Raw genomic sequence first — 13765 nt, 5'->3', positions numbered from 1 at the left:
GCTCAATTGGAGACAGTCAAGGAGAATAAAGAATGCTTTTTACATGATTTATTTGTATTAGAAGGCAGATTTACAGAGAGAAGGAAAGAGAAAGATCTTCCATCTGCTGATTCACTCCCAAATGGCTGCAAAAGCCAGTGCTGATTTGATCCAAAGCAAGGACGTAGGAGCTTCTTCCAGGTCTCCCATGCAGGTTCAAGGTCCTGGGCTTTGGGCCATCCTCAACTGCTTTCCCAAGCCACAAGCAGGAAGCTGGATGGGAAGTGGAGTAGCTAAGAAAATTAACTGGTGCCCATATGGTAACCCAGCGGTAACAAGGTGAGGACTTGGCTACTAGGGCATTACACTTGTACCAACCTGTCATTTTTTAAATTGAGTTTACTTTGAAACATTTTATTTCAGAATAGGTTTAAATTTACACAAGAAAAATTGTGAATTAACAATACAAAGAGCAGCATATATTCTTCACCCATTTCCCCATTAACTGTGTCACAATGATTGAAATCACAAAATATGATTACTTTTATTCCAAAGGTTGAATACCTCTCTTTCTCTCGTCCTTTAATAATCAATATGCTGTATTCAGACTGAGGTTTGTTCTTTAATCGAAGCTATGAAATCAAAGGGACAGCTGAAAAAGGATCAAGAGAAGGGAATCAGAGGTATTATAGACTACCATAATCAGTCTAATATACACATTTTAGGAGTTCTACACTAAAAAAGAGGGAAATAAAAAGAAAAGAAAGACAGTCTGAGAGCTAATCTAAAGAAAGAATGATATATTCCTAGGAGTGCTATTGCTGGATCATACGGTATGTTGAATTTGAGTTGTTTGAATATTCTCCATACTGATTTCCATAGAGGCTGTACCAGCCTGCAGCCCCACCAGCAGTGGAGTAGGGTTCCCTTTTCCCTGCAACCTCGCCAACATGCACTCCTATGTTCATAGCAGCACAATCAGTAATTGCAAAAACATGGAAACAACCAAAATGCCCATCAGCAGAGGATTGGATAAGAAAGCTATGGTTCATCTACTCCATGGAATACTACTCAGCTATTAAAAAAACCAAAATGCAGTTCTTTGTGGACAAATGGGCCAAACTGGAAACCATAATGCTGAGGGAAATGAGCCAATCCCAAAAGGTTAAATACCACATGTTTGCCTTAATTTAAGATGATATGATGTTATGTATAACATGTTATATGTTGTGTATAAACTAAAATTGAAATGTCAATGAGGTGGTCACAGAAGGTGGCTAGGAACTGGAATTTACTTTTAACATATTGGTTACTCATTACTATGTCAATTAATTCCACAATGATGTAAATTTTTGCTGATGGTATGTTGGAGCTTTTAATTGACTGGGATGATACTCTGCTGGCTCTGTCTTCAGACCAGAGAGTGTATACCTAAGAAGCCGTTGAACTTGACTAGACAATAAGATGCTGGACTCTATGTTTGGCATACGCTTGCAATGGGGGAATCTCAACTGAACTTGAGCTGTGGTTATGCAACAAGGTGGAGGAATCCACCATGGGAGGAGGGTTTGGGAGGGGTGGGGAGAACCCAAGTACCTATGTAACTGTGTCATATAATACAATGTAATTAATGAACTAAAAAAATAAATAATTAAAAAAAAGAAAGAATGATAACAATGGGAAACTTCAGCAATTAGAAGAAGGTGTGGTCATGTACCTTCAAGGAGCTCCCCGAGCAATAATTGTAATACATCTAGTGAGAAGCCCCAAGATACGGGATAATCAAGCTGTGCATAGTCACAGTGAGAGAACCCCGAAAGCTGCAAGGGAAAAGTGATGCCTCAGTACTGGAAATCATCCCCCCCCCCCCGAAAACAAAAGGTGGGCAGCCGAGTTCTCGGCATTCACTGAGGCACCCTATAAACCCATCTCTCAATCTTCACACAAGTGCAAGATCCGAATATCTGGTGGTGAGAGCCAGGATGCAGCTTTGCAAGCTCCTCAGTTGTTCCCACATAAGAGCAGGGATGTGCATCCTCCTAGAAAGCTCTCACAGTAAGTGAGACCAACACAAATGCGCATGGGGTACAGAGAAATCAAACAAAGCATGGGGACCTTCAGGATGAAAACCAGAAGCTGATCATCTGTCTGTGATGGGTGGATCATCCATCACAAAGCACAGAAGGCTCCATAGTTATGACAGGATTCAGGCACACAGTGGCTATGCAATACAAAAGGTATTTAAGAGTATCCATTGAAGAAAAATGACCAATGAGGCAACATTTAAACATAAAATGTGCAGAGAACAGGGCCTGGTGCCATAGTCTAGCAGGTAAAGTCCTCACCTTTGACGTGCCGAGATCCCATATAGGCGCTGATTCTAATCCTCCCTTCCCATCCAGCTCTCTGCTTGCAGCCTGGGAAAGCAGTGGAGGACGTCCCAAAGCATTTGGACCCTGCACCCACATTGGAGACCTGGAAGAAGCTCCTGGCTCCTGGCTTTGGATCAGAACAGCTCCAGCCATTGTGGCTGTGTGGGGAGTGAATCATCAGGTGGAAGATCTGTTCCTCTGTTTCTCCTCTTCTCTATATATTTTCCAATAAAAATAAAAAAAATCTTTAAAAAAATGTGCAGAAAACAAAGCCATGATGGCTTCATGTATGATGTGATCAGAGAGGTAAGGTTTTTTTAGACCCAAATCCTTAATCCTTCTACAACCCAAGAGGAAGACAGAAGGACTGAGGTTAGACTTCCTTGGTGAGGAGCCTCCTCATGGCCTTCTTCATGTCCCTGTTCCTCAGGCTGTAGATAAAGGGATTAAGCATGGGGGTGACCACAGTGTACACCACTGAGGCCACTGCACACCTCCTGGGAGAAAGTGAGAAGGATGAACTGAGATACACACCAAGGGCTGTTCCATAAAATAAGCAAACCACTGTCAGGTGAGAGCCACAGGTGGAGAAGGCTTTGTACCTGCCACCTGGAGATGGGGCCCTCAGAATGGAGGAAAATATTTTATAGTATGAGAAGAGGATTCCTGACATAGGGACGAGGCCATATAGGATACAGACACTGTACATGACCATGTCATGGGTGACTGTGTCAGAACAAATAATGTTTAGAAGTTGTGAAGGGTCACAGAAGAAATTGGAAACTTCCACTCCCTTGAAGCATGCAACCGGTAATACTATCACATTGTGCAGCAGAAAATTCAAAAGGCTCACCACAAAGCACACCAAAATGAGGAGGCCACAGCAGTGGGGGTTCATGATGACCTGATAATGCAGGGGGTGACAGATGGCAACATACCGATCATAGGCCATCACTGTCAGAAGGAAGTCATCCATGATGCCAAAAATGATGAAGAATGACATCTGAGTCAGGCAGCCAGCATATGAGATGACTGTGCTGTGGGTGAGGATGCCCACAATCATCTTGGGAACTGTGGTGGAAGTGAACCCCACGTCAGCCAAGGACAGGTTGCAGAGGAAGAAGTACATGGGGGTGTGCAGGTGAGAGTCTGAGGTGACAGCCAGGATGATGAGCAGGTTCCCGAGCACTGTAACCAGGTACATGGAGAGGAACAGTCCCAGGAGGAGGGGCTGCATCTCTGGATCCTCGGAGAAGCCCAATAGATGGAATTCTGAGACAACATGTGTGAGATTTTGGCTTTTAGAACCACTTGGACTCCTTCTGGAAGAGAAAATAGAACTGTATACATTTTTAATGAAACAGTCATGGTTGCAATAGAAGTGTTCTTCCAAAGCATTATGGAATATGGGATTAAAAATGTGTTTGTTTTAGCGTAATCTGGTTTGAAGTCCATCCGTTTTGTTGTATGGGATAATCTGAAGACCCATCTCGTGTTAACCATTTGGGGCCACAACTGTATCTGCCATTTCCCTCAGTGGTAACAACCTCTATCTTTGTAGAATTCTCATGAATGGTTGCTGTGTTTTCACTTCCTTTGTCACACATGCTATGCAAACACTCTGCTAAGAAGTCTCAGAATACCAAGAGCATTAGACCAAACAAGACCATCCTCGGCAAATGCAAAGAGCCCTTTAAAGAAGAAAGAATAGATAGCTCCTTTCTCTGTAGGAAATAAAGTGTTCTAATTAACAGATGGATCTACTTTGATTTTAAGAGCACACACATGGCTTTTACATGGGCTGTTTATAAGTTCTCTGCTAAAATATTCTATTTTCTAAACACAGAATGAAAGCTGCAAGCTCACAATCAAGAAATATTTTGGCCATTGTGATGAATAAAGCTTAATCCTTCTTTGTTTTCTGACTTTCCTGCTACGCATATGGAAGCTCTCACTCAAATGCTCTCACTTACTGGTACACTTCCCCAAAGCTGCCTTGTCTGTGGTTGGACCTAAATGGAACTGGGACTTGGCATGCCATCCAGGAATGCCACAGATGTTGCAGAAATCCAAGAACCTGAGTCATCCCTGTGTCCTACCAGCATCTGCATTAGCAGGAACTTGGAGTCAGACCCAGACCTAGATATGAATCAAGGCACTCCTGTGTGTGGGAGGTGGGTGTCTTAACGTATGCCTTTTAACAATCATTCAATATGTAACTACTATCCTTGTCTTTGAGGAACTTCCAATTTTCATTAAAGTTGTTCAATCAAATGTGTATGACTCTCTCCACCTCTTTATGTTCATGCTTGTATTCTCCACTGGCTATGAACAGAGGAATGGTCATTTCTAAAACAGTAAAACATCCAGGGAATGTCTGAAACCTCAATATCTTGCCTCATCGGTTATTTTTATTAATATTATCATTTTGTTATTTTTTTTTAATACAGATTTTCATCCTTGTGGAAATCACACGATTCGATTGAAAAAAACACCATGATCCAAAGTACTGGAAGCTGCAGTGATGCCTAACACTACAATGTCTCATCGCAGGCAAAATGATTCCCACCGCACACTCCTTCTGTGGTTAGGCCATGTCTAAAACAGTTCCTGCCATTGTTTCTGAATGACCAAAACAAAAGCATTGTTGTAGATGTTAACACTTCTGTGTCCTTCGTGAGACACAAGGTGATGTTGTCACATTGTCTTGAGTTGTTGTGCATTCCCGAGAAGGGTGCAAGTAAAACTAGGAAAGCCCCAGGTGTGCTGCAGTCACATACATCACAGTCAGTTATTATTCTGAGCCTGAGAAATGTTTGTTCAACATGGAACAGAGACTTGTCATGTCTTCTCTGTGCAACACAGCATCCGTACAATCAGAATATGCATGTTTATAAGGGTATATTTATACTCTCCATGGTTTTAGGATGATGTTTATAAGGGTATATTTATACTCTCCATGGTTTTAGGATGAATTGAATTTTAAGTATGAAGTCATTTCAACACCAGAAAAATAATTGGGATCTATGATTTTGTAATTATACAAATGATATCTTATCAAAAGTTTGTTCATGGATTGATAAAAAAAAGTTGAATCCAAAATAATCTCACATCCTTTAGGTTGCGTCTCTGTCAGCTTTGAATTCCTCTCTTGTAAAAACAAAAGCACCAAATTCTGCTATAGTAATAGGAAAGTATAATATCTGGGCAGGGATTATTTCAGTTGTGTGATGTAAAAAAAAGAATTAATAATAACATTGCCTAAAATGTGTGTTGTCCACCTTGGATCCATTTGTTATTATTTATAGACCACATAGGCAGCTGCTATTTTCAATTCATTCTCCACTTCATGTGATTTCATCAATGAGTCAACGTGGATGACAATGGCTAGTGTCAAGAATTCCAAGAAGACCTTCCACACCAACACAGCACAGAGATTAACAGTGCAGTGGGCAGGATGCAAAAAAGTATAATTTTCCTGTGTCTGTTGCATTAAGGATGTCCATTCTTTCCCAGTTATCAGACAGCAGATCAAAACATCAGGTACATTTGGGATCCATTGTCAAGCTCTTTCCAGCTCCTACAGTGAGAGTGGAATCTGACACCCCAGCGCAGGTGTCAGATTTTGGGAGTGGGAGCAAGAGGAGATTCAGTGGGGTGGTTACAGGAGTGTAGGAAACAGAAGGCTGAAGTGAAACCTTTGAGAAAGCACAAGAGGGAGATCATCCCTGAACTACCCTGTGCTTGTTCTGTGATCTTTGACTTCCTGCTCCCACTGAGGAGCACCATGAAGGACCAGAAAGAGCACAGTGAACAGGGATACTCTTCCTGAAAAGACAGAAGTCTGAAACAATTGCTTGGGTTCCTGGAGGTCAAGACTGGCCACGTGGACTGGAGTCCAATCCCCTGGTCCACATGTGGCTTCCTCTCCTTCTACCTAACACCAATTTTGAACTTGTCTTCTAGAAAAGGATGAAGTGTGCAAATACAACTTGACATGATGTAGAGCAATGGAGGAAACTGTTGAAATCACAGAGCCATGTTTCATGATGTCTTGGTTCCTGGCATGCTCATCTTTATGATCAAGCTTGTGTTTGCAGACATAGTTTGCTGCTGCCTTCCTCCCAATGGGAGGATTTGTGGATGACAGAGGAAAGAAAAACTTTGACATTATTCAGGCCTGTTTGGAGAACTACAAACAGCCAAGACATTGTGTGTTGGTTGCTTTCCCTCTGTGTAACACAACTACAAATTTTCATCCTGTGAGAAAACAATGCTGTTGACATCCCCAGAGCTCTCTAACAGCCTCTCTCAGGACCTACCGGGCTGCAGTGAGTCTCAGCTGAGGCATGGTCCAGGATGAGGACTCCATTACTCCACTTCTTCCCCTCATGCAGTGGTGCCTCACATTCATGGCTCAGGTCTTGAGATTAGACACATTCAGGCCAGGCCCTCCTCGTGCAGGGGCTCACTGTGGTAGTTATCATAGAACGGAATGCCAGTCCAGGTCCAAAGGTGCTGGCTCATTATTTACATTTGGAGGATATTTTGGGCTCAGTGCTCAGAGCTCCTCATTAGCTCATAGGTCTGGAGTATCCCAGTCTCTAAGGACTGGGTGATAGTGGTGAAGAGGGAATGGAGACCAAGTGTATCTGGAACCTTTCCAGAGGAAAACCTCATCTGTACTTCTTGTTATTAACTTTAATTCTCTTTGCTTCTGGGAACTTCTCAAAAGTTTTGCCTGCTGCCTGTGTCTTGGCAACAGTATCCTTAATGTTTCCTTCTTGTTTGCCTTCTAGTATTTTTTTTGCCTTCTAGTATTTTTTTTTCCTTCTAGATGTTTCCTGCTAGTAATTTGATGGTGTCGGACACAAAATGATCAATTTTTAGTTCCTTTTTGTGTAAGATGTGTGGTAGGAATCTTGCTTCCTATTTTGGTGGTGTTGTTGGGAATTTTTGCATCTATGTTCCTCAGGGGTATTGATTGATGGTTCTCTTTGCTGTCCATTTCTCTGGTTTTTGGTAGTAAGGTGATGATGGTCTCATAAAAGGAATTTTGGGGGGATCCAGTACTTTTCCTTTTTAAAAAAGATAATTTAAAAATTATTGGTAGTAAGTTCATTAAAAATCCGGTGGAATATGTCAGCGAAGCCACTCACTCCTGGGTTTTATTTTTAGGTGTGTGTGTCTTACTCATTCAGTTTGTGTCTTATTTCTTATTTCTTATTTCTTATTTCTTATTTCTTGTGTCTTATTTCTTATTTCTAGGGTTCCTCTGTCATCCTGACTCTGATAGTTCATCCAGAAATCTACACATTTTTTTCTGTGTTATTCACTTTGCTGCTATGTGTTTGCTTGTAGTCACTGTGGATCAAATTTTGTATATCTGTGTTGAGGGTTTTCCCCTTGGTGAGGGTCTTTCCCTGTGTGAAATCTACTCAGAAAATGGAAAGTTTTTTTTTTTTCATTCCTAAGCAGAGACTATAAGGACTATACGGATGTTTGGGAATAAGGAAAGTTAAAGGAATGGATTTCATCTCCAGAAATAAAGTGCCTAACTCTGTTTAGATATGTAGAGATATTTTATTTTCAAAAACCAGACTGAAAAAAACCATCTTAAAGTCTGGGCAGAGGTGCAGGTGTCTGAATCCCCCAGCTACTGGTGCTCCTAAGAACCAAGGTAGGTGTAGGATAGACTGGGCTGGGTCTATGTCCCTGCTGAGCCATGTGTGAGCTGTGTTTAGCTGTGGATCAGGCTTGGCTGGGCTGTAGCACCCCATAGTAAAAACCAGAATGGGTGAAGGCCAGTTAGGAAATGCTAATGTTCCTGCTAGGACAGGTGGTAGACTAAGTAGGTAGGACTGTCCCATGGACCCACCAATGGGTATGAGATCTGACATTGGGAGAGGTTCTGATGGAAGAGCTTCAGGAACCCCTCTCTTGGGACATAATCCCTGCAGGTGAGCGCAAGCACCACAATAGGGAGCAGCCCTGACCAGGCCAGGTAATGGTACCCAATGGCATACATTTGGTGCATATTGGGGGCAGACCAGGCTGAGCAGAGCTACCACACTTGTTGGCCTCATGTAGGCTTGATCAGGGGAAAGTCAGGCTGGATTAACTGTTCCTACTGGTGTCTGCATAATTCAGAGTGGGTGTGGTTTGGTTGGGCATTGTCACAGTTTTAACTGGCACATACTGGCATGAGGGGCAAATTCTTTTTTTCCTTTTTTATTATATTTTTGGCAATCTTTTCATAGTTAATTAGGGTAAAAGGGATTAAGAGCTATAGGAAAATGGGCAAGACTATTGTTTCCATATTGTTTCCTTCATGTAGCTGAGGTAAAGAGGGATGTTGAGGGAGAAGCCCCACCCAGTTTCCCACCCACCCCAGGTCCCTGGTGTGGGGCATGCTCCAAGGGTCTTGCTCAAGTGGTTTTGATAGTTCACCAGTTGTGAATCGCTGCCAATCTCGCCATTCCAAGCATGATTGGGTCACTGAAGAATCCACTGATTGACATAGTCCTTCATAGAATCTCTGCTTGCCCAGTATTTCGCTGCCAACATATACCTGTGGTGGCTGTTTGACTTGTTCTTTCTTCTGTTTTTTCTTGGTTAGGGTTCCAAGTCCAGCGCTTCAATTGGGGGATCTCAAAAGAAACTTTGTCTGAGGTGTTCCCAGTCCAGATTCTTGTATGTATGAACAAATACAGGGCCCAGCACAGCCCATTGTCCCGATGAGCTGGTGGTTGCCATTGCTGGGTTGGTTCTGTTTTCAGCCCCGACTTCCACTGGAACCAATGGGTGTTGCAGTCCAGCCTGGTTCTGCCCAGCAAATACTCAGTCCTCGCATAAATCAGTGGGATCTGCAGCCTGCAGCCTTGTCGGAGTGACCCACAATAATCCCCACCTGGCCTACCCCACCCTGGTTTGCCAGTATGTGTAGCAGACTAGCTCAGTCTGTCTCAAATCCCATTTGGCTCTCGTACATGTCAATGGGTATTAAAGCTTAGTTCCATCTAACCAGCTCAACTATCCAGCCCTCATGGATATTGTTGGGTGCCTCTGTCTAGCCACACCAGCCCTTGGCCTAGTTTTTGTGTCCTCCCGTGGGGGTTGTAACCGATGAGGGAGGAGCCCACAATTTCCCTTCCAGCCCTCTCCCACTCCTGGATTATGCACTGTCCAGGAGGATCTGTGGTTTGACTTGGCAGAATTAGCCCCCATTGCCAGCTTCTGCCAGCTGATGCTGTGGCTAAGCCCAAACAACCGTCCCCCACTCTAATTTTGTTTGCACCAGTAGGATCAATCAGCCCAGCCTGGCTTTTCCCTCATCTAGTCCACATGAGGCGCACAGGTGTTGTGGCCCTGCTTAGTCTGGTCTGCCCCCGTCCCAGCTCATGCTCTCCAGTCGGAGTAGCTGTCCAGCAAGGGAACCCCCAATATTCCCCCTGCCAGCTCTGCTCCTTCCCTTCCTGGTTCAAACGCGTGCTTGTTGGGAGCTGTAGTCACATCTGGTACAGGTAACCTCACCCTGGCATTTCATAATGTGCACTGGTTTTTGTCGCGACCAAACCTCGCTCAACCCACACTTTGTTCTGGTGCTCGGATTTGCCAGTGGATAACATGAACTGATTCAGCCTGGTCTGCCCCCAATCCATGCCAAATGTGTGTCAGTGGGACACTTTCCATGGCCTGTTCTGGGCTGTTTTCTATCATGCTTCTTGCGCTTACGTGCCAGCTCTGTGTCCTGCCAGAGGAGTTGCCCAGGCTCCTCCATCAGAACCTCTCCTAATGCCAGATTTTGCGCATACCAGTAGGTCCATGAGCCTGCCCCACTCAGTTCACCTCCTGTTCTAGCAGGGACAGTGGCTTTTCCTGACTGGCCTTCAACCCAAACTTGTTCTTGCTGTTGGATGTTTCAGCCCAGCCACAGTTTGTCCATACCCACATACAGCTCACACATAGCTCAGTAGGGGTCGAGACCTAGCCTAGTCCATCCCACATCTACCTTGGTCCTCCACAGCACCAGACAGTGTTGGAGTCTGGCTCGGCTTGGTGCGTCCAGTCCCAGTCTACACTTGTGCCAGGGGAGACTACAACTGTATCCTGATCATAAGAGAGCCCCTATTCCAGCCCATGCTCCGCTTGGTGGGAACCTCAACCCAGTTAGGGTGTCCCCTTACCTGCCAACCGGGCCTGTTCCCAGTCATACATCACGCCCATGCCAGCAGTTGCTCTGTCTTAGCTTGGCTCAGCCCCTCACCTGTCCTGGCCTCTGCCTTAGACATTGTGGCTTAGCATCCCTGGCTCATGCAGACCAGTAGGTGTGAGAGCCTAGCTCAGCATGACCTATTCAGCATCCTGGTTTCTAGTTTCGCTTGTGGGGTAAGGTTTGCTCAGTCCTACCCAGTACTCCGCATTCCATTACCAATTGACATATTAGCCAGCCATTGGAGCTATTTTGCCCAGCTTGTCCGACCCCCAGGTCTGGACCACATGTTCACCTGCGGAGCTATGACTCGCCAGGTAAGTTTCCCAAGTTCCTCCACTTGATTCAATCCCAGAATGAGTTCTCATACATGCCATTGGGTTTTAGGCCAGTGTCCCGCACAGTCTGGCCTTCCATTTGGTCTTGTATGAACTGATGAACATTGCAGCCCAGCCTACCTCACACCCTATTCAGGATGCACATTTGGGTGCTGCTGCCTTGACCAGTCCAGACTGTTGTGGGTTCCTTTACCTGTGATTGATGGCAGGCTCCTTGGTCACACCTAGCTTAGTCCATCATCACCCCAACTCTTGAGCTAACCAGTGGGGCTAGAATTATCGCAGGGTTTGGCCCATCCTCCCCTCACAGAATCTATCCCCGGATATGGTTCTCAAGTGCTAGTTAATGTCATGGCCCTGCCTAATATGACCTGTGTCCTGATCCATCATCATGTCAGGTAATAGGATATGATTCTGCTAGACAAGCCCCGAGTCTTAGCTTTTGCATAGACTGGTGTTCGGTGCTCAGCATTATTCAGTGATTACAAGTTCTTCAAAGGAATAGTTACTGTCATTGGGAGCCTTTAGGATTGATTCACATCCCAGAAACACAGTGGGTTCAACCTTAAGCTACCTAAGCAGCTATTCAAATAACCAAAACTCCAGAGCTCCTGGCCGGGTGGCTGGCAGGTTGCTGGAAGTTCCAGCCCCCAGGCCCAAGGTCATGCCCTTCCTCAATCCCAACCCCCACCCAATGATGGTGGTGGGTGAGCCCAGTGCCCACCCCAGCCCCAGAGACTCCCCCTCTCGGCGTGCTCACCTCAAAGGGAGCAGCCCCCAGAGCTCAGGCAGGCCCTGGGACAGCTCACCATGTGCACGCAGTAGCTGGCATCAGGGATCCAGACAAGAGACACTCTGGCCTGAGATGCCCCCAGCCTGAAGAGGGGCAAATTCTTTCAAGTCAAACTGCAGAACCACTTGGAGAGTGCAAGATACGGGAATGGTGGTGGGCCCAGGAGGGGTACAGTGGGCACCTCACTCTTGGGTTGCCACTGCAACTGGTGAGCATGAGAAACAAGACTGGGGCAGGCCTGGGTAGACAGAGAGTGTGGCACCCACTGGTAGATGTTTGTGGGCTGGAGAGTGGGGCTGGTTGGGCTGAACTAGACTTCAATGCCCATTGATATGTGTGAGAGCAGAATGGGCTGTGGGACAGACTGGTCTAGTCTGCTGTACGAACTGGCAAGCATGGGATCCAGGACAGGAGGCATGTCTGGTGTGGGTTAATGCAGGTTGTTCTGACTGGTTTGCATGAGAGCCAAATGTGTGGTGGGCAGGATCTGGCTGGGCTGCAACACCCATTGGTTTGTATGAAACACAGGATGGAGACAGAACTGACACAGCAATTGCAGCCACCAGCATGTACTTAAGCTGATTGGGGCAATGGACTGTGCTGGACCCTCTCTTGGCAAGCACACACAAGAATCAACTCTGGGATCAACTCAGACGAAGTTTCAATGGGGTTTCCCCCAACTGAATTGCTGCACTCAGAACCCCAGCCATGGAGGAAATAGTCGTTTCTATGCTCTGACCATGGAATGCATGTGTCAGAGCTGGGCCTGCTGGGCCTTACATGGAGCACTGGACAGCATATCCAGGTGCGCATGGAGGACATGGCAGTTCATTGTAGTCTGCAGAGAACACATTGTGCCACAGCAGAGGTCAGAGGACAGAAGAAATTGATCAACTGCCATAGCAAAGTGTTGGCGGTAACTATCTGGGCCAAAGGAGACTCTAAGTTGGAATATGTCAGCTGGTGGATTCTGAATAGATTTCATCATGCTTGGAGTGGTGAGATCGGCAGTAATGCAAAACTATTTAACTATCAAAACCTGTTGGGCAGGACCCTCAGTGAGTGCCCCACATTGGAGACCTTGGGGTAGTTTCTGGTGTCTGTCCCCCACAGAGATACAGAGGCATTTGGGAGACTGTGTGTGGCTTCTCTCCTTTTCTATCCCTTCCCCTACATACAAGGGAAGAAAAAAAGAAAATGTGGAAAAATGTCTCATCCACTTCTTGTAGCCCTTGACCCTTACCTCCCTAATCAATTATGTAAAAGTCCTCAAAAATAAAAAGAATTATAAGAAAAAGATGGTCAATAAGCTTAAAGATGGCACAATCTAACTATGTCATCAGGAAAAATGCAGCAACAAAAGGAGAATAAACAAGGATAGCATCAACAATAAATAGAAACATTTTTTGGCAAAAAAGAATATAAGAACTTTTCATAGAGTGTTCAATAGCGAGCTATATAGGTAAAATACAGAGTCAGCCAATTTTTGGCTTTTCAAACAATTTATTCACTAGCATTTATATATTTATGTTTAACATATTGTTTCAGGATAGTTTTAAATTAGCAGAAAATTGAGAAGCAATCATTACGGAGTGGAGGGGATTGGAGGAGTTGGCGACCTTGGGTCTGGGGGTTTGGGGGTTGCAACTTCCAGCGGCCTGCTGGCTGCTGGTGGGTGCCAGGTCAGGGCATCTCCATGCTCAGAGTCCTGATTCCAGCCATGGTGTACATGTGGTGAGCTGTCGCTGGGCCTGCCCGAGTTCCAGAGGCTGCTCCCTTTATGGTGAGCACACTGAAGGGGGAGGTCTGGACAGCTGGGTGGGCCCGGGCCCCACACACTGCCATCATTGATGGTGGAGGAGATTGGAGAGGAGGCGACCTTGGGTCTGGGGGTTGAAACTTCCAGCAGCCTGCTGGCTGAGGGTGGGTGCCAGGCATAGAGCCACCTGGAAGCCACAAAGTGAAATTCAAAACCTTCAGAATTTGAATGAGGAAGCAGATATATATACTCAAAAAGCTCAACAAACTTCCATTAAAGTAAATCCAAATAAAAGTTAATCACCAAAGCAAA

General features: G+C 45.2%; 1 protein-coding gene across 1 annotated transcript; it reads right to left on the bottom strand.

Annotated features, from left to right (window-relative positions):
• Window positions 1-2724: 2724 nt before the first annotated feature.
• On the bottom strand, window positions 2725-8548 carry LOC131478201 (olfactory receptor 7E178-like). The gene is made up of 2 exons (XM_058656346.1): window positions 8532-8548; window positions 2725-3649 (listed from the first exon to the last, which is right to left on the bottom strand). Exons 1-2 carry the CDS (start codon window positions 8546-8548, stop codon window positions 2725-2727), a joined length of 942 nt encoding a protein of 313 aa, XP_058512329.1.
• Window positions 8549-13765: the final 5217 nt, after the last annotated feature.

Source organism: Ochotona princeps, chromosome 28 (assembly GCF_030435755.1).
Source record: "Ochotona princeps isolate mOchPri1 chromosome 28, mOchPri1.hap1, whole genome shotgun sequence".
In the NCBI taxonomy this organism is placed as follows: Eukaryota; Metazoa; Chordata; class Mammalia; order Lagomorpha; family Ochotonidae; genus Ochotona; species Ochotona princeps.
The sequence above is the reverse complement of the archived record's forward strand: the minus strand, read 5'-3'. Positions and strand labels throughout refer to the sequence as shown.